The 27,173-nt window shown below is 46.7% G+C and overlaps 5 protein-coding genes and 1 long non-coding RNA gene across 8 annotated transcripts; 5 read left to right on the top strand and 1 right to left on the bottom strand.

Moving 5' to 3' along the window:
- Positions 1-146: 146 nt before the first annotated feature.
- On the bottom strand, positions 147-848 carry mrpl21 (mitochondrial ribosomal protein L21). Its single transcript, XM_040185582.2, has one exon. The coding sequence runs from the start codon at positions 846-848 to the stop codon at positions 270-272; it is 579 nt and encodes a 192-aa protein (XP_040041516.2). The 3' UTR covers positions 147-269.
- wipf2a (WAS/WASL interacting protein family, member 2a) lies at positions 464-11,416 on the top strand. 3 transcript variants are annotated; one of them, XM_078079765.1, is made up of 8 exons: positions 464-1,029; positions 5,793-5,949; positions 6,345-6,477; positions 6,590-6,718; positions 7,362-8,060; positions 8,695-8,940; positions 9,360-9,461; positions 9,655-11,416. In XM_078079765.1, the coding sequence occupies exons 2-8, from the start codon at positions 5,887-5,889 to the stop codon at positions 9,696-9,698; spliced, it is 1,416 nt and encodes a 471-aa protein (XP_077935891.1). In that variant the 5' UTR covers positions 464-1,029; positions 5,793-5,886; the 3' UTR covers positions 9,699-11,416. The 3 variants fall into 3 exon arrangements, with proteins under 3 accessions (XP_077935891.1, XP_040041463.2, XP_040041462.2); XM_040185529.2 differs by lacking the exon at positions 464-1,029 and adding an exon at positions 1,323-1,817 and having other exon boundaries at positions 9,360-9,446; XM_040185528.2 differs by lacking the exon at positions 464-1,029 and adding an exon at positions 1,323-1,817.
- Positions 11,417-12,405: 989 nt separating this feature from the next.
- On the top strand, positions 12,406-15,809 carry LOC120824650 (butyrophilin subfamily 2 member A1). The gene is made up of 5 exons (XM_078079767.1): positions 12,406-13,037; positions 13,582-13,920; positions 14,080-14,145; positions 14,289-14,390; positions 14,932-15,809. Exons 1-5 carry the CDS (start codon positions 12,989-12,991, stop codon positions 15,114-15,116), a joined length of 741 nt encoding a protein of 246 aa, XP_077935893.1. The 5' UTR covers positions 12,406-12,988; the 3' UTR covers positions 15,117-15,809.
- Positions 15,810-16,635: 826 nt separating this feature from the next.
- On the top strand, positions 16,636-21,192 carry LOC144383079 (uncharacterized). Its single transcript, XM_078079768.1, has 5 exons — positions 16,636-17,503; positions 19,295-19,636; positions 19,837-19,908; positions 20,052-20,153; positions 20,339-21,192. The coding sequence occupies exons 1-5, from the start codon at positions 17,455-17,457 to the stop codon at positions 20,497-20,499; spliced, it is 726 nt and encodes a 241-aa protein (XP_077935894.1). The 5' UTR covers positions 16,636-17,454; the 3' UTR covers positions 20,500-21,192.
- Positions 17,686-18,065, top strand: LOC144383080 (uncharacterized). Its single transcript, XR_013450530.1, has 2 exons — positions 17,686-17,720; positions 17,847-18,065. It is a non-coding gene; the product is annotated as an uncharacterized LOC144383080 (long non-coding RNA).
- Positions 21,193-22,071: 879 nt separating the features above from the next.
- On the top strand, positions 22,072-26,854 carry LOC120824642 (uncharacterized). Its single transcript, XM_078079769.1, has 5 exons — positions 22,072-22,896; positions 24,613-24,957; positions 25,158-25,229; positions 25,375-25,476; positions 26,020-26,854. The coding sequence occupies exons 1-5, from the start codon at positions 22,848-22,850 to the stop codon at positions 26,154-26,156; spliced, it is 705 nt and encodes a 234-aa protein (XP_077935895.1). The 5' UTR covers positions 22,072-22,847; the 3' UTR covers positions 26,157-26,854.
- Positions 26,855-27,173: the final 319 nt, after the last annotated feature.

The following is a 27,173-nucleotide window of genomic DNA, read 5'->3' as shown; positions in this document are numbered from 1 at the left end:
GCAAGAATAAATAAACATGAATGTATTAACATCATCCAGTCATTTTTATACTTTATTTTGATACCATTACTGAAGTAAACTAGTACATAATATCTAAAGTACCACTGATGACTTTTATAAATTAAAAACAAGAGAATTGTTCAATATAATTTGCAAAAGAAGTTTTATTTACAGTTTGACAGACGTTGATGCAGCGTTAACTCATGAACAGTTTTTCACTAAGTGGAGTCGGTCAGTGAGAAAAGGTCTCTCCTCCATCACCACCTCCGTCAGGTGAGTCGGGGGGCCACCTCGATGCCGTTGATCCTCAGCACCGTCTGCGGCTGGACGATGATCCTCTTGCGCTGGAACCGGTGCCTCTTCCAGAACGCCATGTGCACTTTGGGCCAGGACTCGGTCTTCTCGATGACGGTGGCCTCGACCCGGACCAGCTCCCTCCCCAGCAGAGGCCTGCCCACCAGGGTGAAGTCCTCCGCGCCGACCAGCAGCACCTTCTCCACGCGGATCCGCTCCCCGCACCCGGCCTCCACGCGGTTCTCGACCAGGATCAGGTCCTCGCCGGTGACCTTCCACTGGCGGCCGGCGAAGTGCACCACGGCGAACAGGCGGCCGAAGTCCTGCCGCTCGATCCGCAGGTTGACGGCGCGCACCACCGCGGCGTGTCGCTCCCGCTCCTCCGCCCCCGAGACCGGGCTCACCTGCTGCGGCCACGGCGGGCTGGACAGGGAGGTCCGGGCCGCGGAGCTCTGCGCTCGGACGGCGGCGGCGGCGGCGGGGAACGGGGGAGGGTGACCCCGCAACAAGCCGGCGCACGTCCTCCACAACACCGACCCTCTGGACAGCGACATCTTGACAGGAAGTGCTTTACGTCGCACCGCGCATGCGCGGCTCTTCAGCGCGGGATCTGCGCATGCGTCGCTGTAGGGTCACCTGACCTTATTTGCTAGACATTTTATTAGTGATTGGAGGAAGCTATACGACCAGTTCACAACATTTCTGAGGTGCTTTTTACTTCACTACATCTCAAAGGTAAACTGTATACTTTTTACTACTTCTCACAAGTAAATGTTGTACTTTATACACTACATCTCAGGTAAATATTGTACTCATACTTCACTACATAATAATAAAACATGCTCTTACTGTAGGTATGTGTATGCACGATATTAAAAAGCAGTTTTACTTAAAATATCCGAATGTAAATTTCACCACGTGTATGTGAAGAAAAAATGTCCTATCCGATATACCGCTTCCAGATCGCGCAGCTTTGTTTTGACATGTAAAGGTCTCCGTCGAGGCGGAAGCTGTCATCCGCGTCAGCCAGTCGGCGCAGCGCAGAACTGCCTCCATTTTGTATCGGTCGGCCCGTTTCCGGGTTTCCGGGAGGGGACCAATAAAAACGGTGTCAACGGCGAGTATGGCTCCGCTCGCAGCCGGTCGGGGTTGCGGCTAAAGTTTTCCGTAGCTGACCGGAAACAGTTAGAAGTGACTCCTTAACGCTTCGTCGTGTCAGACCGACGACGGAAACTCGCAGGCGGCCGGACCGCGCGTGACACTGACAGCCGGGAAGTAAACAGACTCCATGCTAACCGGCTAACTAGCCCCCATGCTAACCAGCTAACTGCGACTAGCTTCGCTGCGTAACCGCCGCCGCCGCCGGCCGAGCTGGTGCTAACGTTAGCCGGCTAACCTGCGAGTGGCAGGTTCAGTCTCTAGTTTTCAAACTTCACCGACGCAGGATTCGCCTAAACGGAACTTTCCATTCATGTTGTTTTGGAGGACGAGACTGTCGAACCTCCACTTCTTCGGGCCGCAGGGTGAGTACATGTTCGTGACGTAGAAGCTAATTAACTGTACTGCGCCGAAGTTAGCTAGCGCCAGGTAGGTTTCTTCCATCTACCTGGGCGCGGCTGAACGACCTGCCCGGGCCTGATCATTCCGGTTTCACCGAGCTTTATGTCGTAAGCAGCAACCGGACAATTTGCCGAAGTACTAATTGTTCAGTATTTGCAATGTGTGTTATTAAGTAAAGAGTCCTGCATTATGAGACGCGACCTAATTGAAGGTAGCTTGCGTGTTGTTGTCGCCGCAGTGAACGCTGGAATTTATGCAACAATTGTTAGGATTTCACCGCTCAACAGGGATGAGTAGATTCGTGCTGCTCTCTTTTAACCGGTTGGCCGAGGGGATGTTTTTATTTCGCAGTCCTGGAAGTGTGTGAGCTCTAAAAACGGGCTGTCGGGGCTCTTGACACACGAGTCTCGGGCCTTCGTTTCGGGGCATTTCCTTCACCACAACAGCCCCGTACTTCCTCATCCCCCCCTCCCTCCCCCCCGGCTGTATTTCCCTCTGCAGCCTCACACCGTTGATGTGGTCAGAATCCTTCTTTCCATTACATCGCTGTTTGCTTTAATGAGGATCTTGAGCTACTTGTGGACCGCTTTGATCTTTAATGGCGTCTAATCAGATTAGAGGTGTCAAAGGTCACGGACCTGTATCTTAACATTGCTTCTATATTAAAGTGCTCTCTGTGGCAGCAAGGAGTCCGTCCCTAAACAACGCTGTTCAGGAGGAGGCACAGCGCTTGTGAAAGACCCACAAACCGTTTGTGTTGCCGTGCCTCTGAATGACTAATGACTATGACTATTGCCATGTCCCTCATTATTATATCATAGGAAGGTGCCTTCAGGTTTGGCAACCTGCCGATCGGATGACGGGAACATGTGTATCGGCGAAAAAACTTGAACAAATAAAACGACAACCCATTTTCCAGTGATGGCCGGTGATCGGTTTGGCAGGGGGGGGGGTTGTGGTAGTAGTCGGTCCGCTGGTGCTCTCTATCCGCTGGCTACGGTCGGTTATCAAAACATCAGCCAAATGACCCATTTCAGACTTTATGAGCAAATACAGAATCCCTTTGTTCATTTCTAAGGCCGCATTAAGACACACATCACTTTATTTAAGACGCTGCGCTACTTGAAAGTCGCTGTGTTGTGCCAGATTCTCAATGAAGTTTGGAAAAAAAAAAACATGTACGGCAAACCCACCGTCATGAAGACACTCATTTAACGTTACATGGAATCTGCATGTCGCTTAACACCCAACTGAGATCTCCTATGTAGTTCGGACAAAGAATCCGACCACTGACCACTCTTCGTACTCTGCGTCACTCAAAATATGAGATCTAACTGGTTCGTCCTTGTGCCAAATTGGGTGTTTCTGCCCAATTTGAAGACATTTGTTGAAGGTTGTTCCTGAGTTATCGGGTTCCCGGGGTCGAGCCGAACAGGAGGTGGAGGTTCCCAAACAAAGCAGATTGTTGTGTCGCTCATTATCACAGCGTCATCGCAGCTTTGAAACGAGGCTTGAGGTGAATTAACCGCCAGCCATCGGTGGAAACAAACCCTGGAGCTTTGCTGCCAATTCGAGAGCGTGGGAAGCTGCTGAAGCCGCTTGTGGGAAACATCGGTGATACGAGTGTGTTAAACCCACTGGAAGAGCGACTGGATCTAGAAGTCTTGACGGGATCTCATTGGCAATTGGTTCAGAATTGAAATGAGCCTCTGAGGACGAGTCCCATCGACTAACATTGTTGCCTTGGTGGGTATTTTTAGGCGGGTTTGTGGTTTACAGTGGCAGCTTTTCAGAAAGGCATTTCCTGAGCAAATCTAAAGATGCATATTTCATATTTTACTCTTGCCATGTTTGTGTATTGTGTAACAATGTGTTTGCTGTCCGTGCGTTGAGGAAGAGGAATCTCTCTTCAGCTGCTCCATATTATTTGTGTTTAGAAGCTGTTTTTTTTTAGCACTCTTGGTCGTGTAAAACCTGCTCAGATTATAAATCCCTGGTGCCAATTTGTGATTGGAAATATGGGGCCATGTAAATACAATTTACTTTGAGCAGAGAAAAGCACAGCTTTAAAAAAAAATACAGAAGACTTTTTATCTTCTTAAACTGCTGTGTGATCAGTCCATTTGAATGTAAACAGTATTGAGATCCGCAGCCCTCCTCCCAAGGTTTAGCTGACCAACTGACTTAAAGTCTGAGTTGGACAAATCAACAGGTTTTCTCTTCCATCTGGGCGACATTCCACCTTTTAACAGCTGCAGGGAGATGACAACACGTCAGAGACCCCCCCCCCCAACATTCAAAAAGTCAGAATGCTTCAATAGGATTATATTCTTCTGGTTTTCTCCTTTTGGAGCCGAGGTGAACATGTCGCTGACTTTACGTCGGCTCAAAGCATTAAGTGCTCGTCCACATGATTAAACCCACAACTTGAAGCTTCCTTAAACCGTTTCAACACGATGATGAAGTTACTGGATCTCCCCAAACCAGTTGGTTGCTCATGCAGGTACCCCACCCCTCCGCGCCGCTGCTCCATGCCTCCAGCAGCCTGGTCCAGTGTTTGGGCAGGTTTTTTGCCAAAGGAAATCGAAGGAATCTCACCGAGCAAGCTCACGTGACGGTGACGGGGTTTTTACTGAGAGGCATGCAGACGGGAACTGAGGTCTGGGAGGATTAACTCCTCTGGTCCCATAGACGTCTATGAGCAAATGACTCCCTCAGTGAACATTGTGAACATGAGTTTAGCGTGATGTTAATTTAGTGAAATCGTGGTCCATTTAGAGTCAAACGGACCATAAAGCAGCGGATGCTGTAGGGCGGAGCCACAAAGTGAGTGACAGGTTTCTACTTCACACTTTCGGATACTGAAACGCAACTTAAAACTGGACGCAAAATATTTAAAATGAAGCCTTCCTTTAGTGCACCAATGCTATCGACCCAGAAACATCCTCAGTTTAGTATGAACAGTAGAGAGAAAAAATCTGCAGCCTTTTAACTTTAAATTCTGAATTTAAAATGGCCTCTGATCAATTTTCTACACATTAGATTCATGGGCTTGAGTTCCGATTCCAACACTGAGGAACAAAGAGTTGGAGGCTTTAAGCGGGTTCAATAAAGTGGGAGCTGTAAGCCTGAGGGGAAACAAATAATATACTTAACTATTGGGAACCAGAGATCTTGGATCAACCTAATATTTCACTAAATACAGTGTTGATACCAAAATGTCGAGTATTTCCACACGTGTTGAATTATCTTCGCCAATGTCCTCGGCGATGTCCACCATGTCCTCGCCCCCGCAGGCGCCGATTGAAGCCGTTCGCTTCAACAGACTGAACCGGTCTACCAGCTGCTCAGATCTCTTGATTCTCTGGTGCCTGCGTGAGGGCACGGGACGTGGGGACGTGGGGACGTGGGGAACCACGTCAGCGTTTCCTCTGAAGTCTTAACATTTTCCTGTTCTGGGCGGTGAACGACTTTTTTTCTTTCCAACCACTGTTGCACAGAAAGTAGACAGTTATTTTATTGACATTGCAACTATAATATTAATTAGAATAAAGCAAGACGATAAAATATTTGCACAAAGCACATCTATATTTAAAGAAAATATATAATGGGTCTTTGAAAGGCTCTCTGCTTATGAAAGGACTGGAATCCCCCAAAAATGTGATCAAGTGAAGCAGAACTCGTCGTTTCAAAAAGGATCCACGTCTCATCTTTTGGAGTTAATCATGTAAACTGAAGTTTTCTACGCCGCAGCACATGTCACATTTCAACCGACGGGATCAGGGATCATTATTGGCAAAAAAGGCAAAACAAGGAATGACCTGCAGCATAACGTCAGCCAGTGAGACAACAAGTGCAAGAACTTAAATCTGCAGTATAAAGTAAAGTATCTGCTGTTGGATGTAGAATACAAATTCCTCCGTTATCTGTTTTTTCAGGACTCCGTGCTCGTCGGCCCAGCTGAGGCGGTGACATCACCGGTCCTTATCTCCCCCCACCCCCCACGCAGAGAGGTGCCAACAGAGGGACAGGATGCCTGCTCCTCCACCCCCCCCTCCTCCCCCCGGACCCCCGCCTCCCCCCACCTTCAGTCAGGTCAGTGATCTGGTGGAGCAGATTTCATCCACATGGTTTTATTTTTTTAATACACTTTATTGGACAAACCTGTTGACAAATATGTCAAATAAGCAGATGATTGTGACCGTTTATTACCAGTTCTCTTTTTTCTACATGTATTCTGTAATTCGAAACGCCAGCGTCTTTCTGCGGGTTTGCTGCCACTTCTCCCGCCTCCTCCGTCACCAAGCGCTCTCTTTAGGTGGAGCCGTGGCTCGGGCGCCGCAGCGAGCCGTGCATGACGATGGAAGGCGGCCATGACGGCACATTTTGCTGCTGCGTGTTTGCTTTCGTTTGTCTACCACACTTCCGACTGGAGGAACTCGAGGTCTGATTACCAATTCGTTATTATTATTATTTTACTGCCTCCTCAGGCGAACACGACTCCCCCCAAACTGGGCTCGTCTGAGACTAAAGGACGAGGAGCGCTGCTGTCGGACATCTGCAAAGGCACCCGGCTGAAGAAGGTGGGCGAGGTCAACGACCGCAGCGGCCCCATCATAGAGAGTGAGTCGCTGCCAGCGGACTTGAGACCTGCAGGTCTCCTTTCTGACGGACTGGATAGTTACTTATGAGTTCATGTTTGTGTTTTGACCTCGGCTCATTTTTTTCCCATCAGAAGCAGGAGGAGGTGGTGGAGGTGGCGGAGGAGGAGGAGGTGGAGGCGGAGGTGGTTTCAGTGGTGGAGCGCCGATGGGAATGGGAGGCCTTTTCCAAGGCGGCGTGCCAAAATTACGCTCAGTCACAGGTAAATAAATATTCTATGCTTTATATCTAACATGATTATTTATATTTGAAAGCGTTTGTATATTGATGAATCTGTTAATAGTTTATTAGCTCAGGAAGTCTGTCAATAAAAGAGGGTTAACTTGTATAAACTATATGTAGATAAAGTCACAGTGCAAGAAGAGGCCCCCACGTGAATAATGTAGAGAACAGAAATTATATTAGTCAGAAATGACCGCGATGCAAAAGGGTTTTAACAAGATGAACCAAAGTGTTTCGACGCGCGTTTACTTTTCAATCTCGTCCACAATCTTTCTTCAATGAAGAGATTCACGCCGATGAACATGAACGCCGTCTCCGCTTTATGGACCGCAGTATTCGTTCTTCCACTCTGTGAAGCAGGGATGTGAATTATGAATGAAGTCGCTTATTTTAGAACCTCAAGCTGTTAACCAGCGACTGACCTTTGACCTCCTTACATTGGCGAGAAGCAAAATGTAACTTGGTGGTCAATATTTAAACAATCTGAGTTTCTAACGGTGTTTGTTGAAGGCAGAGACGACATCGGCGTAGTGACCATTTTTCGGCCTCCTGGATCCTTCTGACGTGTGACGAGCCGCTGCTTCTTTTTACTCCTTAACTCCACCTCTCTCTCCTCCACCCAGACGGCTTAGTCGGCGGTTCGGTGGGCAGGTCGGCCCTGCGGCCCCCGGGCTCCCGGGCCGCCGCCCCTCGCCCTCCCGCAGGCTCCTCCACGCCCTCTCCGGCCAACAAGCCGTCTCCCCCGGAGCACCAGCGCTCCCACCGCCCCTCGCTCCCCGACATCTCGCGCCCCCCCAACAACAACAACGGCTCCTCCACAGGCGGCGGGATGAAGCACAGCACCTCCGCTCCGCCGCCTCCTCCGCCCTTCAACCGAGGAGGCCGCAGCAACGCGCCGCCTGCCCCGCCTACCCCCAACATGAAACCACACGCTCCGCCTTCCTCGTCCTCCTCTCACAGCCGAGAGAAGCCCCTCCCACCCACGCCTCACCGAGGCCACACCCCTCCCGGCCCCGTGAAGGCACCTCCGTCTTCTACCAGGCCGCCAACGGGCGGCTCCTCGGCTCCTCCACCTCCTCCGCCCTACAGACCGCACACGTCGGGCAGCGTCGCCAACGGGCCGTCCCAGGTAGATGGCGGCGGAGGGGGCGGAGCTCCACAGCTGCCGCAGAGGCACAACTCCCTGCACAAAAAACACACATCGGGGGGCGGCACCCAAGGACGCAGCCACGCTCCTCCGCCTCCTCCATCACCGTCTCCATCCTCCCAGCAGGCTAGCAGACCGCCGCCGCCCGCCAGAGAGCCGCCGGGACGCAAATCAGGTACCAGCCGCCGCTTTTTACAGGTCAGAGGTCAACAGTCAAAGGTCGCCTCGGTCCGTCCTTGAGATTCTTTTTGTGCTTTTTAAAAGCCACAATTAAAGGAAAAGTCCGTCTAAAAACACAATCGTCAGCCCGTCTGTCGATCGGTTTCACTGATCCAGATGTGCAGCAAACACCTGTAATCTGTTTTAACTGGAGGCCAATCATCCAGTTTGTCTCCGACTCCCTGAACACGGATGTGTTGAGCTGTGTGTCCCCGTGATGAGGACGACCTCCCAGCCGGAGGAATGTTCATCCCTTTGGGTTCCTCCACACACCTCGTCCACTGTAGATCTTTTTTATGAGAAAGTGGAGCCGCGTTCGCCCGTCTCTTCTGCAGCGAGGAGGCTGCAGAGCGCCTAACACCTCATTGAAGGTTACAGTGTTTCACGTTCAACGCCTCCTTATTGTCGGGTGTGAGAAGAGAATCCAACACAGCTGGGAAATAAAAACTATAAGAATGAGATTTTCTTTTGTCGCTCGTTTAGCTGATTCTGATTCGTCTTTAAGGTGCCGATAGTCACACTGCTGCAGATATCAACAGGAACTTTTTGAATATCTTTTCATTGTGTGTGTGTGTGTGTGTGTGTCACAGCTCCCCAGGTGCCCCCCTCTGTTTCTCGTAACGGCGGTCGGGATGCCCCTCCGCCCCCTCCTCCTCCTCCGTACCGCGTGCACAGCTCTGTTGCCTCAGAGGCACACAGCCGAGTGGGAAAACCGCCTCCGCCTCCCTCCTCCTCCTCATCGTCACTGTCCTCCCGCACCCCGGCTGTTCCCCCTCCGCCGCCCCCGCCCATCCGCAACGGCCACTCCTCCATCACCTCCATGAAGTCCAGCGTAGGTGAGTCGTGGTTTACAGTTCCATCCGTGGAGGGAGATCCCGGCACGGTAACAAACGACCCCAACGGTACAAATAATAAACAAAATGAGGATTCTGCAGATAGCAGGAAGTTAAAGTTAATGCGACTCGTCATACTTTGATTGCAGTATTAACAAATATAGAAAATCAGGATGCAGTTGACTTAAAACATTGTTAGCGGGTTATTAAAAGTGACTTTGAAGTCCTTCAGTTTTGCTACTTCAGCATAGAGCTCCTTTACTTCATTGAAGAGATCCTAAATACTGTAATAAAGGTTTGATTACAATAGTCTAACATTCAGATCTTTCTCAGTAGCTAATAAAGCTTTAATAGCTGTGTGTGGATTACACTGTTCATGTGAGCCTAATTGACTTTTAATTACTTGTTTTCTTCCTTTTTAGATGATTTTGAATCCAAGTTTAACTTCCACCCTCTTGAGGACCTTCCACCTCCAGAGGAGTACCGGCATTTCAGCAAGGTCTACCCAAGTAAGACCAACAAGGGTGAGGGCACGCGCAGCAGCACTTCCTCATCCAAAGTTACAATATTCATTGTCTGAACTATCGTCACTTCAACATCCATCGCAGCAGAAAACTGTTACTCGTTTCCAGCTTTTCGTCTGTGTGGAATTCATAATCTGTTTATCAGTTAAAAATGTCCGTGTGACTGACTGTCTGTCTGTCTGTCCGCCTTCAGCCATGATGAGAGGAGCTCCTCCTGCGCCGCCGGTGGGGAGGTGAGCGGAGCTCAGCGCTCTAATCCCACCACACACACTAACACTAAAGCCACCAGCTGGAAGCACAACGTGAGCACGCGACGCCTCAGCAGGTTTGACTCGCCGGTCACTTTCTGTCTGCACGAGAGGAACGGATTTAAAAAAAAAAAAGAGCCACTGGTGGAAGCCGTCGAGGCTTCTGTTCCACACCAAACATATCAGGACCAAACGGACTGTGTGCATTCCATCTGCTTACCTTTCATCCATCATCATGTTTGTCGTAATTACAATAACGTTTGATTTCATTGTTTTGGTGTTGGCATTGATTTCTGCAGGAAACCTTTTTTTGTGTTTTTTTTTTCAGATGAATTCCAGTAGAAGTGGTGATGCCATGAATGTGGGGGTGTAATGACGGTTCATGTTTTTATTAGATGTTATTGATGCTTATACTTTGTCTTGAATAGTCATTCCAGGAGTGCCAGTTGAGGGTGCGTTTGATTCAACTCTCTGTCAGTGTGCCAAACTGGGTGGAGTCAAATCAACAGCATGTTTCCATGCATGTTAGAGATATATTTATATATAATATAGACGTTTTAAATGCTCCAAACAGAAGGCAAGTTGCAAAGCTGACAAAGTTCCCACAGAATCTTTGCCTACTTGCTTCTTTCAACCATTTTGCCATTTTATTTGGGTGGTGTTTTTATATTTCCACCTTGCACAGAGACGCTAAACCGAGAACCGCTGTGCATGAGGCTCGTTCGTGCTCTCGCGCCGAGATCAGAAATCCACCAAGAATACGAGGCTTTGTCTCCAATTCTTTTTGTTTTCTCGCCTGCTTGACAAACCGTTGCTCCCGGCGTCCGTCTCAAACGCACTACGGCTCCTCAGCGGAGGGGAAACACTACGTTATTGTCGGTTCACAGGATCGAGACTGATCCAGAGTCTTCAAGGTGTTCATAAGGGATGGTTCACCCACTTCCTATTTCTTTTAACGCCCCTTTTTAATGTCCCAGAAGGACTCCTACGGCCAGAGGACGATGCGTTGTTTAATTGCTATGCAAGAAGCAGTTTGTACAGATTGTAGTTGGTATCAACTAATTAAAAAAAATAATAATAAAAAAATCAACACTTAAGTGCCAGAGAACGGTATCAGCAGACGGAGGCTCTTTACTTTTCTCCAAGCTTGACTTTAAAACACTAAATATATCCAGACCCAGATGAACCAGGTAGATGCTCAGTGACGCAGCGCCCCCTGCTGGGCTTCGCCTTACACTGATCGGTGGTCTCTCATTGGTACCAGTACTTTTATTTTTTTTTAGGGAATAAGGTAAAATAAATAAGAAACCAGTTTATTTGAAAATGCAATAAATATTGTATATTTACATTAAGGAGTATAGTAATCCTAGCTATTGATCTATTTTGTTGTAAAAAGCTTGTAATATAGGAAGGAGAAATGATTTTAACAATGTTCCGCCGAGCTTTGGACCGATGGACTCTGGATCTTCTCTCTGGACGTTTTGCCAGCGAGACTTTTTGGAGGTTTCTCCGGTCCTTTAGTTGGGGGCTGTGAAGGAGGCAGGTGACAACGCGGAGACAGTGGAACCGCACCTCCTGTCCCGGACGCTTGCTCACGGTGGCGTCTGCTCCTGTTCTCACTTTGTCTAAGAGCAGAACTCATTTCATGTTAATCAACCATGTTTTTATCATTTGGAATAATTTCAAATAAAGATGGGGAAAAGGGTACCTGACGTGCTTTTGTTTACTCTTCCTGCGCTTGATGTGTGTTAATAAGTTTCTTTGTAGGGATCGGAGAAACATTTCAGTCCTTTACTGAAGTCACATGGGTGTTTGAATGTGTTCATATAACCACTGGTTTGATCTTGAGTCATTTCTTTTTTGAGCTTATATATTTTATTGTCTAATTAGAATAAGTAAAAAGAGTAAATGTTCAATACTAAAGTACAGTGGAAGTCTAAATGTGCATAAATATACAATCAAGCAGTTTAGCTTTTTTTACACTTGTTTTTTAATGTTTTCATTTTATTTTTTGCATATTTTCTATTCAAATGTTTGACTTTTTTAGTAACCTATTACTACTAAAAAGTTTGAAAATCTATACAATGGGGAATATGTAGAGCGTGTGCCTTCAATATTAACTTTATTCCGCCAAAAGTTTATTTTTGAAACTCGCGCGAAACTTCAGCCAACGAGCAACCAGACGCTCCCCTAAATAACGCGGGAGATTGAAGGGAGGAGCCTAAGAAACACGGATGCAGTGCAGACTTTCAGAATTGCAGCATGTGGAAGGAGGTCTCTGTCAGGTAAAATATAACTTTATTTTATAAACCGCTGTGTGCGACGGGTTTAAAAGAACTAGCCAAGCTTAACGTATTCAAGATTTGACTACATTTCTTTTTCATTTTCGGGACCGTTTGTTTTGTAAATGTAAATCAACTTTAGTGTCCACATCGAGTGACTTTCCTGTGAAAAACGTTCAATATACGTAAAGTAAATCCTTTCATTTACATGGGGTATTTTTTTTATTAAGACTGCCTGTATTGCTATAATTATGGAGAAAAAAGAAACCTGCAATACGACAACAATTGTATTAATTAAAACTTCCATAAAACCGTTCCAATTAAAACAGCACGTGCCGATCTCCTCACTCACTGGCTCGGTTCCGGGGACCGTTTTTGCCGGAAGCTGGTTCTGCGTTCACCTGTCGGGAGCGCGCACGGCTGAAACCACACTAGAAATTAAGCTTTAACGTCCTATGGCAAAGGAATATTTTAGTGACAATGATGTCTTCGGGGTTCATCAGTGGGGATGAATAAAAGTCTGACGTCTATGAACATCTAGTCATCAACGTTGTAATAGACTACAAATGAGTATTTTCGTTATACAATTGGTCAAAACTCTTTACTAGTTCACTTGAGACATTTTGGCTCTGAAGTGTTCATTTGATACATTAGGTGATTTTGTGCTTAAATAACACAGGAATCCAGTCCAAAGAAATACTATTTAACTGTAGAATATACATCGGAGTTCACTCAGAAATGTTATTGATTAATTATTTCATTGAAGCTCCGTCTCCCGGTGCCTGCTGTCCCCCAGGCGGGGCCCGGTCACCCGGCCCGGGTCTCGGGGAGCGGGGGGGCCCCGGTCACTCGGTGTTTGGCTCCCAGAGAGAACCGGAAGGGGAGGCTTTGATGACGTATTGACTCGCTGCACTACGCGGGAAATTAAAAACGCGAAAACAGAGCAGCGAGAGCGCCGGCACATTCGTTGTTTCCGGGAAGCCGAACGGCCAAAAATATGATCGTGACAATGATGACTGTCCTCTTGGTTCTTCACGCCGCTGTCGGTAAGTTTAATCTCGTGGATTTAGTATGAAACACGTACATGAAAACCCCGGTGTTTCTTTCAGGAGACTTCCGCATGTAAACAGTAATGTAACGCAGCGCTGCGTGTTAGCATGTTGTGCTAGGCTAACCTTTCGTGCTGCTCGCTGTATTTAAACTTTCTCAACTCGAGTTTTGACGCGTTTGAAAACGTCTCAATAACGTGAACAGGTGAAGATATTTCACCTGTTCAGCACAAACAACCGTACAGCAAATATCAAAGTTAAGTCAACATCTGCGTGTCAACAAACAACAAGTGCTCAAGAGCCTCATTGACGTATTCAGGGGATTATAGATGTAATTGAGCTGTAGTGTGACAGCTCTTTCTGTGATTGTGTGAAGACGTCTTTATTGTCTCCTGCAGGTAGCAAAACCCACAAGTGGCAATAATGGCTGCATTGTTAATTCATCACAATTAATATGACTATTCGTTCATATGAGGCAAAGTGAGATGAGAACAGGAGCGTGTCCGTTTTAAGCTAAATGCCGTGTTCCTTCGTCCCTCAGGAGCCTCCCCGGCCGTGTGCCCGATCCCGCTGATCGAGGCGGTGGAAGGAGACAACGTCACGCTGCCATGTCACCTGTATCCCGAGGTCAACGCGGAGGGTCACACGTTCGACTGGAAGAGGGACGGCCTCGAGAAATGGGTCTACGTTTATCGGGATAAGAAGCCAGTTGAAGACGACCAGAGGGACGAGTGCAAGAACCGGACGCGCGTCGACCCGGTGGGGCTGAAGAGAGGAAACATGTCGCTGCTCATCTTCCCGGTGAAGCTGTCCGACTCTGGATCGTACAAATGTTTTAATGCGAAGATGAAATCCTTCTGCTACGCAAACCTCTCTGTTGGTGAGCTTCCACGTTTGATACATATATAACATTTATAAATAACGTGATCAATAATGTTGATTTAACAGGTTGACACATTATGTGTGATGTTGCAAGAGACATTTCTAGAATACGTTGAACATTCTTATATGTATCTATTTATTTATTTATATCCAACAGTCCCAAAGGACCAAACAAAGAGTCGTGATTCCACTACAAATGTCCCTCCAACGTCGGATGATCTTGGTAAAGTATTTTTGAATTATTCTTCATGAAACTCTGGTCTCCTCTTATTCCGCGGAGTCTTTGAACACAACATAATCTGAGCAGGACTTGTGTGTCTTAATGAAAACCTGCTCCTCTTCATCGTCTGTCTGATGATCCTTCAGGTGCTGAGAAGAAGACGGAAGTCTGGATTGTTGGTTCTGTCCTCGGTGTCCTCGGTGTCCTCGGTGTCCTCGTTGTTCTTGTGATGAAATACAAGGTGGTTGGTGAGTTACAGACTTCTCTCAGCATTGTGTTGTCGGTGGTGAAATGTACAAACTGCGCACAGACTCACATCTTGTGCTCCGATGTAAATAAGTTATTAATGTACGTTATAAAGCGATAAACACGGAGGATCTTGTTGAGATCCAAACCTGAGCAGACGTCACAGAACCTTCTCCAGCGTACCGCTTAAAAGTATAGAATACTGCGTTACAGCACTTACTCATCAATAACTCTTTTATTAAGTAAATGACAACAAACATAAATATATTAAACAGGAAGTGAAATAAGGTCATTAATTTGCTCTTAAAGAACATATTACTTATTTATGTATCAGACACATTTCAGACTGTTTTGTGGAAATGTTCCATGAATTAATTCCTGTACTACAGTTTTTCTCCAACGCAAACATATAAATAATGAAACCGTTTATCAACAAAAAGCCTCCAGACTGCTGAAGTCCAATATCTACATCTACATTCTTCACCATGAAGCTTCTGAAGTTCTACGAATCAACGTCTCAAAGCTGTTTCCATGTTCTCACAGACATTTGGAGGAACTTCAGAGGAAGGAGGCCAAACAACGATGAACCGGTAACCGCGGTGACGGGGCCGAGGGAGCTGGGACAAGACGCTCTCGCAGCCGAAGAAGCTTCCATCGAGTTGATGGTAGTCAACAACAACAACAACAACAACAACCACCAATCCAGAAAATCCTCCGAGGTTTATTAATGATGATTGTATTCCTCTGGTTAGAAAAACTAAATTCAGGAAAATCTGTCACTTTGTCTTCCAATGTCCCCAAACTATAATATCTCCTCTGCAGGTGTCTCACCCACATCTCAGGTATTCAAGTGATTTTAAATCCTTTAAGTCTTAGCTACTGTAGTTAGGGACACGCAAGGGACACGCAGGGGACACGCAAGACCCCCTCGCGTGTCTTTTCACCCCTCCTTGCGTGCGTCGACCCATTTTTCTAGACTTGCGACGCAGCACCAGGCTGTGATTGGTCTGCTGACTACGTCCTTTACGGAGTCTCACGTCTCCGTTTTCACAGCACAATACGGCCGTTATTGAAAGGAAGAACGTCGACGAGAGAACGGATCAGATTGAAGAGCTTTTGTCTGAAGAAATGTGTAAATATGAGCACTTGTACGAGACACAGTAGCTTTAAAGGTGGACTCTAAACATAAGATCTGTCCCGTGAAGCTGTGCTATACCAAATCTAAGCTCCCTTTTTTATTTTTGTATAGTTTTAAAATATATTAACCTTTTTAAGCTCATAAGTAACCAGTTAAGATGAATGTGATCGTGTCCCCTTTTTATTTACGTGTGATGTTTTTTTCCCCCACTTTTATTTATCTCTTTACTTCTGCCTGTATTTGTTGTGTCTCTGTTGGAAGTTAATAAACTGTTGTACTTTAAGGAGCAGTTTCCTGTGATTACTTGGTGAATATGCTGTGATGGTCTCTGCAAACGGTCCAGTGTTCAAAATGAAACCTTTTAATTCTTTCCTCTTAATGAGGGAATTTCAATTGTGAGATTTATATTCTGGTTATTAGTCTCTTTATAAGCCGGTGCCCTGTTGTTCATTTGTTTTCGGAGTTATCTTGGTGATTATTGATAATTCTATTGATGTTAGCTCATCGGTAGCTGCTATCCTCTCAACAGGACTCGTATTGAGGTGCTTGTGGACACATGGGACGGGACATGAAATTATTATTGATTTTTATTGAGAAACGACACTTTCTCCACAGTATTGGGGTTTAGTCGGTTTCTCAGATACTGTTTCCCCAGCTTTAGAAAAAAGGCGCTCACGCGGCACGATGAGGCAGGAATGCTCATAAGATTACGTGTTAATACAAATAGATGTGGGTACACGTGTTTGTGTTTGACCCAATATTTTAGCGGGTCTTCACTCCGATGGATGTTTGATTCAGCCAAATATCTGGTGGTCTCCACAATAAAAATAAACATCCATAATTACACGATACAAATGACAGACTTTGCCTGCCTATTGCCAACCGTGTTAGAGGAAATCAAAATGAAGAGCTGCCACATCTCGGAGCGACCTCTCTCTGCCACAGGTTCCATTGGAGATTTGCGCTTTGCTACGACTACTACAACTACTACTAGTACTACTACTACTACTACTACAACAACACTGACTTTGAGTGTATCAAGCAGACAAGACCGAACCCTGTTTCCAGCCCATTGAATCAAATCGAAGCGGTCACGTGACGCAGGGGCGCAGCTTCGGACGTCACTGATCACGTGATCAGCAGCGAACGAACCGAGCAGCGATACGTTTCTTCTCCTCGCGCTGGTTCACATTTCGACACGAGCGTCGAAGCAGGAGGGTCGGAGGTAACGACACTACCGCTGAGTGGGGAGAAGCGGCTGGAAACGCGAAGCGGTTGGTGGTGAACCCGTGTGCTTCCACTCGGACTCATGCTCACTCCGGACGGTCACCCGGCCTCCCGCCCGCTCGGGGGTTGCCGGGGGACGGCTAGCGGGAGCGGACGCACCGGCTACGGGGGCGGGCTGGCTAGCTACAGCGGCTAACGACGGAGCTTCCGCGGCGCGGAGCCGCGCTTCTAGCTCACTAAGCCTCGCCTCCAATTCATCAAATATACTACACTTCTTACATGTACCATTATCCGTAAGAGAGGCAGAGGAATAGCTGAACATGTGACACACCGAGCAAGAAAGATCACCGCTCAGGGGATCCGGTTGATTGGCGACGTTAAATTGCCCGTAGGTGTGTGAATGGCGACCAGTCCAGGATGTATTTGTATTAGAACAGATTTAGTCGTAGTTTTTATTTTTTAAGATCGTTTTAGTCTCGTCTTAGTCATGAAAAAAAGGTTTATTAGCGAAAAAATTGTCCTCACAGTAGAAGCTCCACTGCCCTTGTTAGCGCTCTACTTCGGTTTGTAATCGAAGTGCTTTCACATATAAGTCGACGCGATGAACACTGATACTCAACACGCGCGTCTGTTCTTGGCGGAGCGACACACAAGCTCCACTGCCCTCGTTCGCGCACTACTTTGTCCTCCGCACCGAGTGGATGATGTTCGTGATGCTTTGTTTTTTTCTGTTGGCGGACTTCGCCACAGGTAGGTTCATGTCATTATTCTACGAGATTAACTTCAAATCAAACATTTGTGTGTGTTTGCTGTTGTGTTTTGGGGCGATTGCGTGCGTTGGGGCGCGTGCGTGTGTTGAGCGCGTGCGTGTGTTGGGGCGCGTGCGTGTTTTGGGGTCCGTGCGTGTGTTGGGGCGCGTGCGTGTGTTGGGGCGATTGCGGGTTTTGGGGCGCGTGCGTGTTTTGGGGTCCGTGTGTGTGTTGGAGCGCGTGCGCGTTTTCAGGTCCGTGCGTGTTTTGGGGCGCGTGCGTGTTTTGGGGCAATTGCGTGTTTTGGGGTCCGTGTGTGTGTTGGAGCGCGTGCGCGTTTTCAGGTCCGTGCGTGTTTTGGGGCGCGTGCGTGTTTGGGGGTCCGTGGGTGTTTGGGGCGCGTGTAAGTCGAGGCCTCATATGGGTGAAAAGTATTGTGACTTTGTCAACCAATAACATTTTTTTCTCGTTAACAGAAGTTAGAACAGATTTAGTCGTAGTTTTTATTTTTTAAGATCGTTTTAGTCTCGTCTTAGTCGTGAAAAAAGGTTTATTAACAAAAATGTATCCTCGTAGTAGAAGCTCCACTGCCCTTGTTAGCGCTCTACTTTACATTTTTTGCCCGGGGAGCAATTAGAGGTTAGATGTCTTGCTCAGGGACACTTCGACATGTAACATGGGGCAGCCTGGAATTGAACCACGAACCTTGTGCTTCCCAGCACACCTTCTCTAACCACTAGTTCGGTTTGTAATCGAAGTGCTTTCACATATTAACGCGACGCGATGAACACTGATACTCAACACGCGCGTCTGTTCTTGGCGGAGCGACACACAAGCTCCACTGCCCTCGTTCGCGCACTACTTTGTCCTCCGCACCGAGTGGATGATGTTCGTGATGCTTTCACGTGTCCTGAGTTTGTTTCTGTTGGCGGACTTCCTCACAGGTGTGTTGGGGCGATTGCGTGTTTTGGGGTCCGCGCGTGTTTTGGGGCGCATGCGTGTTTTGGGGTCGGTGCGTGTTTTGGGGCGATTGCGTGTTTTGGGGTCCGCGCGTGTTTTGGGGCGCGCGCGTGTTTTGGGGTCGGTTCGTGTTTTGGGGCGATTGCGTGTTTTGGGGTCCGCGCGTGTTTTGGGGCGATTGCGTGTTTTGGGGTCGGTCCGTGTTTTGGGGCGATTGCGTGTTTTGGGGTCGGTGCGTGTTTTGGGGCGATTACGTGTTTTGGGGTCGGTGCGTGTTTTGGGGCGATTGCGTGTTTTGGGGTCCGCGCGTGTTTTGGGGCGATTGCGTGTTTTGGGGTCGGTGCGTGTTTTGGGGCGATTGCGTGTTTTGGGGTCGGTCCGTGTTTTGGGGCGATTGCGTGTTTTGGGGTCTGCGCGTGTTTTGGGGCGATTGCGTGTTTTGGGGTCGGTGCGTGTGTTGGGGCGCATGCGTGTGACATGTCAGTATCACAATGAACCCACCGAAGCCTCTGCATGTTATCTAACACATGAAAAAACCGCATTAATTCATTATTCAACTAAAACTTGAGTCAAAGTGAAGACCAGACAATGACTCCAGGTCACTGTGGACGTATCAAGTTGAAACGATTAACAAACAGCTGGAGACAAAAAAACAGTGTTACCAACAATATATAATCAGCTGAAGTGTGAACATGTGAAAGAAGTACACATTATTTCGGCCACATATTGTTAAAGGTGAAAGTGAGCGTGTGTGTGCGTGTGTGTGTGTGTGTGTGTCTCTTCTCTCCTGCCGTTCCCTCCGGTGTGATTTGTGAATTTGTGTTTCCTCCAGGAGACCAACAACTCGTTTGTCTGGAGTCAATCCGGGCTTCCGAAGGTGAAAACGTCACTCTCCGATGTCACTCGCATCCCAAACTCCACTTGGACGAGCAGACGGTGGAAGTGAGCAGAGACGACCTCCCCGGGAGGGACATCGTCCACCTCTATCGGGACAGAAAGGATGATTTTGAGAACCAGATGACTCGGTACAGAGACAGAACCAGTCTGGACCCTGAAGACCTGACCTCAGGAAATGTCACGCTGAGGATCTGCTCGGTAGACGAGTCGGACTCTGGACGCTTCGTGGTCTTTATCCCAAAGCTGCACATGCGGCGTGTCATTAACGTGACCATCAGTAAGCGTTGTTTTATTCTGACACAATCAACCGAACGTGTTTCTAAGCGTCTCCACAAAATGATCAGAGTGAATGTTAAGAAGAACACAAGAGATTAAAGTGACTAAAATGTGTGTTCTTTACACATTTAAACTTTTATCCATGTTACTAAAATAGATTCCATCCTGCTACTGAGAACATTCTTATATTCATTTCAACAGAAGCTGAAGACCCAAAGAACCAGACGAAGAGTCGTGATCCTACAAATGTCCCTCCAACGTCGGATGATCTTGGTAAAGTATTTTTGAATTATTCTTCATGAAACTCTGGTCTCCTCTTATTCCGCGGAGTCTTTGAACACAACATAATCTGAGCAGGACTTGTGTGTCTTAATGAAAACCTGCTCCTCTTCATCGTCTGTCTGATGATCCTTCAGGTGCTGAGAAGAAGACGGATGTCTGGATCATTGTTGGTTCTGTCCTCGGTGTCCTCGTTGTTGTTGTCGTTGTTGTTCTTGTGAGGAAATACAAGGTGGTTGGTGAGTTACAAACTTCTCTCAGCATTGTGTTGTCGGTGGTGAAATGTACAAACTGCACACAGACTCACATCTTGTGCTCCGATGTAAATAAGTTATAAGTAATAGTCCAATATCTACATTCTTCACCATGAAGCTTCTGAAGTTCTACGAATCAACGTCTCAAAGCTGTTTCCATGTTCTCACAGACAGGCCAAACAACGATGAACCGGTAACCGTGGTGACGGGGCCGAGGGAGCTGGGACAAGACGCTCTCGCAGCCGAAGAAGCTTCCATCGAGTTGATGGTAGTCAACAACAACAACAACAAAAACAACCACCAATCCGGAAAATCCTCCGAGGTTTATTAATGATGATTGTATTCCTCTGGTTAGAAAAACTAAATTCAGGAAAATCTGTCACTTTGTCTTCCAATGTCCCCAAACTATAATATCTCCTCTGCAGGTGTCGCACCCACATCTCAGGTATTCAAGTGATTTTAAATCCTTTAAGTCTTAGCTACTGTAGTTAGGGACACGCAAGGGACACGCAGGGGACACGCAAGACCCCCTCGCGTGTCTTTTCACCCCTCCTTGCGTGCGTCGACCCATTTTTCTAGACTTGCGACGCCGCACCAGGCTGTGATTGGTCTGCTGACTACGTCCTTTACGGAGTCTCACGTCTCCGTTTTCACAGCACAATACGGCCGTTATTGAAAGGAAGAACGTCGACGAGAGAACGGATCAGATTGAAGAGCTTTTGTCTGAAGAAATGTGTAAATATGAGCACTTGTACGAGACACAGTAGCTTTAAAGGTGGACTCTAAACATAAGATCTGTCCCGTGAAGCTGTGCTATACCAAATCTAAGCTCCCTTTTTTATTTTTGTATAGTTTTAAAATATATTAACCTTTTTAAGCTCATAAGTAACCAGTTAAGATGAATGTGATCGTGTCCCCTTTTTATTTACGTGTGATGTTTTTTTCCCCCACTTTAATTTATCTTTTTACTTCTGCCTGTATTTGTTGTCTCTCTGTTGGAAGTTAATAAACTGTTGTACTTTAAGGAGCAGTTTCCTGTGATTACTTGGTGAATATGCTGTGATGGTCTCTGCAAACGGTCCAGTGTTCAAAATGAAACCTTTTTAATTCTTTCCTCTTAATGAGGGAATTTCAATTGTGAGACTTATATTCTGGTTATTAGTCTCTTTATAAGCCGGTGCCCTGTTGTTCATTTGTTTTCGGAGTTATCTTGGTGATTATTGATCATTCTATTGATGTTAGCTCATCGGTAGCTGCTATCCTCTCAACAGGACTCGTATTGAGGTGCTTGTGGACACATGGGACGGGACATGAAATTATTATTGATTTTTATTGAGAAACGCCACTTTCTCCACAGTATTGGGGTTGAGTCGGTTTCTCAGATACTGTTTCCCCGGCTTTAGAAAAAAGGCGCTCACGCGGCACGATGAGGCAGGAATGCTCATAAGATTACGTGTTAATACAAATAGATGTGGGTACACGTGTTTGTGTTTGACCCAATATTTTAGCGGGTCTTCACTCCGATGGATGTTTGATTCAGCCAAATATCTGGTGGTCTCCACAATAAAAATAAACATCCATAATTACACGATACAAATGACAGACTTTGCCTGCCTATTGCCAACCGTGTTAGAGGAAATCAAATTGAAGAGCTGCCACATCTCGGAGCGACCTCTCTCTGCCACAGGTTCCATTGGAGATTTGCGCTTTGCTACGACTACTACTAGTACTACTAGTACTACTACTACAAGTACTACTACTACTACAACAACACCGACTTTGACTGTATCAAGCAGACAAGACCGAACCCTGTTTCCGGCCCATTGAATCAAATCGAAGCGGTCACGTGACGCAGGGGCGCAGCTTCGGACGTCACTGATCACGTGATCAGCAGCGAACGAACCGAGCAGCGATACGTTTCTTCGCCTCGCGCTGGTTCACATTTCGACACGAGCGTCGAAGCAGGAGGGTCGGAGGTAACGACACTACCGCTGAGTGGGGAGAAGCGGCTGGAAACGCGAAGCGGTTGGTGGTGAACCCGTGTGCTTCCACTCGGACTCATGCTCACTCCGGACGGTCACCCGGCCTCCCGCCCGCTCGGGGGTTGCCGGGGGACGGCTAGCGGGAGCGGACGCACCGGCTACGGGGGCGGGCTGGCTAGCTACAGCGGCTAACGACGGAGCTTCCGCGGCGCGGAGCCGCGCTTCTAGCTCACTAAGCCTCGCCTCCAATTCATCAAATATACTACACTTCTTACATGTACCATTATCCGTAAGGGAGGCAGAGGAATAGCTGAACATGTGACACACCGAGCAAGAAAGATCACCGCTCAGGGGATCCGGTTGATTGGGGACGTTAAATTGCCCGTAGGTGTGTGAATGGCGACCAGTCCAGGATGTATTTGTATTAGAACAGATTTAGTCGTAGTTTTTATTTTTTAAGATCGTTTTAGTCTCGTCTTAGTCATGAAAAAAAGGTTTATTAGCGAAAAAATTGTCCTCACAGTAGAAGCTCCACTGCCCTTGTTAGCGCTCTACTTCGGTTTGTAATCGAAGTGCTTTCACATATAAGTCGACGCGATGAACACTGATACTCAACACGCGCGTCTGTTCTTGGCGGAGCGACACACAAGCTCCACTGCCCTCGTTCGCGCACTACTTTGTCCTCCGCACCGAGTGGATGATGTTCGTGATGCTTTGTTTTTTTCTGTTGGCGGACTTCGCCACAGGTAGGTTCATGTCATTATTCTACGAGATTAACTTCAAATCAAACATTTGTGTGTGTTTGCTGTTGTGTTTTGGGGCGATTGCGTGCGTTGGGGCGCGTGCGTGTGTTGAGCGCGTGCGTGTTTTGGGGCAATTGCGTGTTTTGGGGTCCGTGCGTGTGTTGGGGCGCGTGCGTGTGTTGGGGCGATTGCGGGTTTTGGGGTCCGTGTCTGTTGAGCGCGTGCGCGTTTTGGGGCGCGTGCGTGTTTTGGGGCAATTGCGTGTTTTGGGGTCCGTGTGTGTGTTGGAGCGCGTGCGCGTTTTCAGGTCCGTGCGTGTTTTGGGGCGCGTGCGTGTTTGGGGGTCCGTGGGTGTTTGGGGCGCGTGTAAGTCGAGGCCTCATATGGGTGAAAAGTATTGTGACTTTGTCAACCATTAACATTTTTGTCTCGTTAACAGAAGTTAGAATAGATTTAGTCGTAGTTTTTATTTTTTAAGATCGTTTTAGTCTCGTCTTAGTTGTGAAAAAAGGTTTATTAACAAAAATGTATCCTCGTAGTAGAAGCTCCACTGCCCTTGTTAGCGCTCTACTTTACATTTTTTGCCCGGGGAGCAATTAGAGGTTAGATGTCTTGCTCAGGGACACTTCGACATGTGACATGGGGCAGCCTGGAATTGAACCACGAACCTTGTGCTTCCCAGCACACCTTCTCTAACCACTAGTTCGGTTTGTAATCGAAGTGCTTTCACATATTAACGCGACGCGATGAACACTGATACTCAACACGCGCGTCTGTTCTTGGCGGAGCGACACACAAGCTCCACTGCCCTCGTTCGCGCACTACTTTGTCCTTCGCACCGAGTGGATGATGTTCGTGATGCTTTCACGTGTCCTGAGTTTGTTTCTGTTGGCCGACTTCCTCACAGGTGTGTTGGGGCGATTGCGTGTTTTGGGGTCCGCGCGTGTTTTGGGGTCCGCGCGTGTTTTGGGGCGCATGCGTGTTTTGGGGTCCGTGCGTGTGTTGGGGCGATTGCGTGTTTTAAGGTCCGTTCGTGTTTTGGGGCGATTGCGTGTTTTGGGGCGCGCGCGTGTTTTGGGGCGATTGCGTGTTTTGGGGCGCGCGCGTGTTTTGGGGCGATTGCGTGTTTTGGGGCGATTGCGTGTTTTGGGGTCCGCGCGTGTTTTGGGGCGATTGCGTGTTTTGGGGCGCGCGCGTGTTTTGGGGCGCGCGCGTGTTTTGGGGCGCGCGCGTGTTTTGTGGCGATTGCGTGTTTTGGGGCGATTGCGTGTTTTGGGGTCCGCGCGTGTTTTGGGGCGATTGCGTGTTTTGGGGTCCGCGCGTGTTTTGGGGTCGGTGCGTGTGTTGGGGCGCATGCGTGTGACATGTCAGTATCACAATGAACCCACCGAAGCCTCTGCATGTTATCTAACACATGAAAACACCGCATTAATTCATTATTCAACTAAAACTTGAGTCAAAGTGAAGACCAGACAATGACTCCAGGTCACTGTGGACATATGAAGTTGAAACGATTAACAAACAGCTGGAGACAAAAAAACAGTGTTACCAACAATATATAATCAGCTGAAGTGTGAACACGTGAAAGAAGTACACATTATTTCGGCCACATATTGTTAAAGGTGAAAGTGAGCGTGTGTGTGTGTGTGTGTGTGTGTGTGTGTCTCTTCTCTCCTGCCGTTCCCTCCGGTGTGATTTGTGAATTTGTGTTTCCTCCAGGAGACCAACAACTCGTTTGTCTGGAGTCAATCCGGGCTTCCGAAGGTGAAGACGTCACTCTCCGATGTCACTCGCATCCCAAACTCCACTTGGACGAGCAGACGGTGGAAGTGAGCAGAGACGACCTCCCCGGGAGGGACAACATCGTCCACCTCTATCGGGACAGAAAGGATGATTTTGAGAACCAGATGACTCGGTACAGAGACAGAACCCGTCTGGACCCTGAAGACCTGACCTCAGGAAATGTCACGCTGAGGATCTGCTCAGTAGACGAGTCGGACTCTGGACGCTTCGTGGTCTTTATCCCAAAGCTGCACATCCGTTTTGTCATCATTGTCACCATCAGTAAGGGTTGTTTTATTCTGACACAATCAACCTAAAGTGTTTCTAAGCGTCTCCACAAAATGATCAGAGTGAATGTTAAGAAGAACACGAGAGATTAAAGTGACTAAAATGTGTGTTCTTTACACATTTTAACTTTTATCCATGTTACTAAAATATATTCCATCCTGCTACTGAGAACATTCTTATATTCATTTCAACAGAAGCTGAAGACCCAAAGAACCAGACGAAGAGTCGTGATCCTACAAATGTCCCTCCAACGTCGGATGATCTTGGTAAAGTATTTTTGAATTATTCTTCATGAAACTCTGGTCTCCTCTTATTCCGCGGAGTCTTTGAACACAACATAATCTGAGCAGGACTTGTGTGTCTTAATGAAAACCTGCTCCTCTTCATCGTCTCTGTCTGATGATCCTTCAGGTGCTGAGAAGAAGACGGATGTCTGGATTGTTGGTTCTGTCCTCGGTGTCCTCGTTGTCCTCGGTGTCCTCGTTGTTCTTGTGATGAAATACAAGGTGGTTGGTGAGTTACAAACTTCTCTCAGCATTGTGTTGTCGGTGGTGAAATGTACAAACTGCACACAGACTCACATCTTGTGCTCCGATGTAAATAAGTTATTAATGTACGTTATAAAGCGATAAACACGGAGGATCTTGTTGAGATCCAAACCTGAGCAGACGTCACAGAACCTTCTCCAGCGTACCGCTTTAAAAGTATAGAATACTGCGATTACAGCACTTACTCATCAATAACTCCTTTATTAAGTAAATGACAACAAACATAAATATATTAAACAGGAAGTGAAATAAGGTCATTAATTTGCTCTTAAAGAACATATTACTTATTTATGTATCAGACACATTTCAGACTATTTTGTGGAAATGTTCCATGAATTAATTCCTGTACTACAGTTTTTCTCCAATGCAAACATATAAATAATGAAACCGTTTATCAACAAAAAGCCTCCAGACTGCTGAAGTCCAATATCTACATCTACATTCTTCACCATGAACCTTCTGAAGTTCTACGAATCAACGTCTCAAAGCTGTTTTCATGTTCTCACAGACATTTGGAGGAACTTCAGAGGAAGGAGGCCAAACAACGATGAACCGGGGACCAGACAGATGGAGCAGGGAGAAGACTCCGAGTTGATCGTCAACAACGACAATTCATCCGGAAAATCCTCCAACAAGATTTATTAAGGACAATTTTTGTGATCCCTCTGGTTAAAAAGCAAACAAAACTTTCAATAATACTTAACTAATCTAAACAATACTTTCTATTTTTTTAATAGTTTGAAATATGGCCTTTTCCAACCGGTTTTAAATACAAGAACAGTAACTACCTGAGATAAATGTTAGTAATAGTGTCCCCCTTTTCCCCCTTTTTATTCAGCTTAGTGAGTGACAGCTTCTTATCAGGGAGCTCAGTTGTTTCCTGCTGTAGAGGAGGAGGAGGAGGAGGATGAAGGTCTGAAGATGCACACTTCTCCTGTGAAGACTATTTAAAAAAAATATATACAAGTGTTTGTCAGCGCTCGGGTCCAAGGAATATATTTTCATGATGATTCTACTATGTGTTACTGTGTTACTGTGAGTCATGTGTGCCAGAAGTGTTGATGTCGAATACTTTGTGATCAGACTCTACCTCGACTAAAAACACTAACAAATTAAAGCACTTAAACTGTACCTCTAATGGCTCTTATCTACAGCAAATTGTAAATCGGCTTATTTAATGAAATTGCGCTTTCTTGTTTCTTGTTCTTCTGAGTTTGTATCCTTATGGTTGAACGCACTAATTGTAAGTCACTTTGGATAAAAGCGTCAGCTAAATGACATGTAAGGGAATTATCTGAAAGACATGTTTTTTATGAAGATAAAATAAACTTTTTTTTAAAGCCTCTTGGATCAGCTGGAAAATGCACTTTCACAAAGCTTTGATGAAGATCTTAAGATTATGATGCATTGATGCCAATTTCATTTCCACCGTAACGGACCATAAAAATGCATTATTCTAGATATTAAAATACAGCAGCACATGAATCCAGAAATATTACACTAATACTTATATTGAAACACTTGACAGGGAACAGTTCTTAGCACAATGAGAACTTTTACTCATTTGGCTCGTATCCTCTTTATGTTTACGTATGTTTAAGACTTTTAATGCAAGACTTGTTTTGTGTGTCTCACTGTGTTATTAGTAGTTTTGAATAAGGA

Source organism: Gasterosteus aculeatus, chromosome 9 (genome assembly GCF_964276395.1).
Source record: "Gasterosteus aculeatus chromosome 9, fGasAcu3.hap1.1, whole genome shotgun sequence".
Classification (NCBI taxonomy): Eukaryota; Metazoa; Chordata; class Actinopteri; order Perciformes; family Gasterosteidae; genus Gasterosteus; species Gasterosteus aculeatus.
The sequence above is the reverse complement of the archived record's forward strand: the minus strand, read 5'-3'. Positions and strand labels throughout refer to the sequence as shown.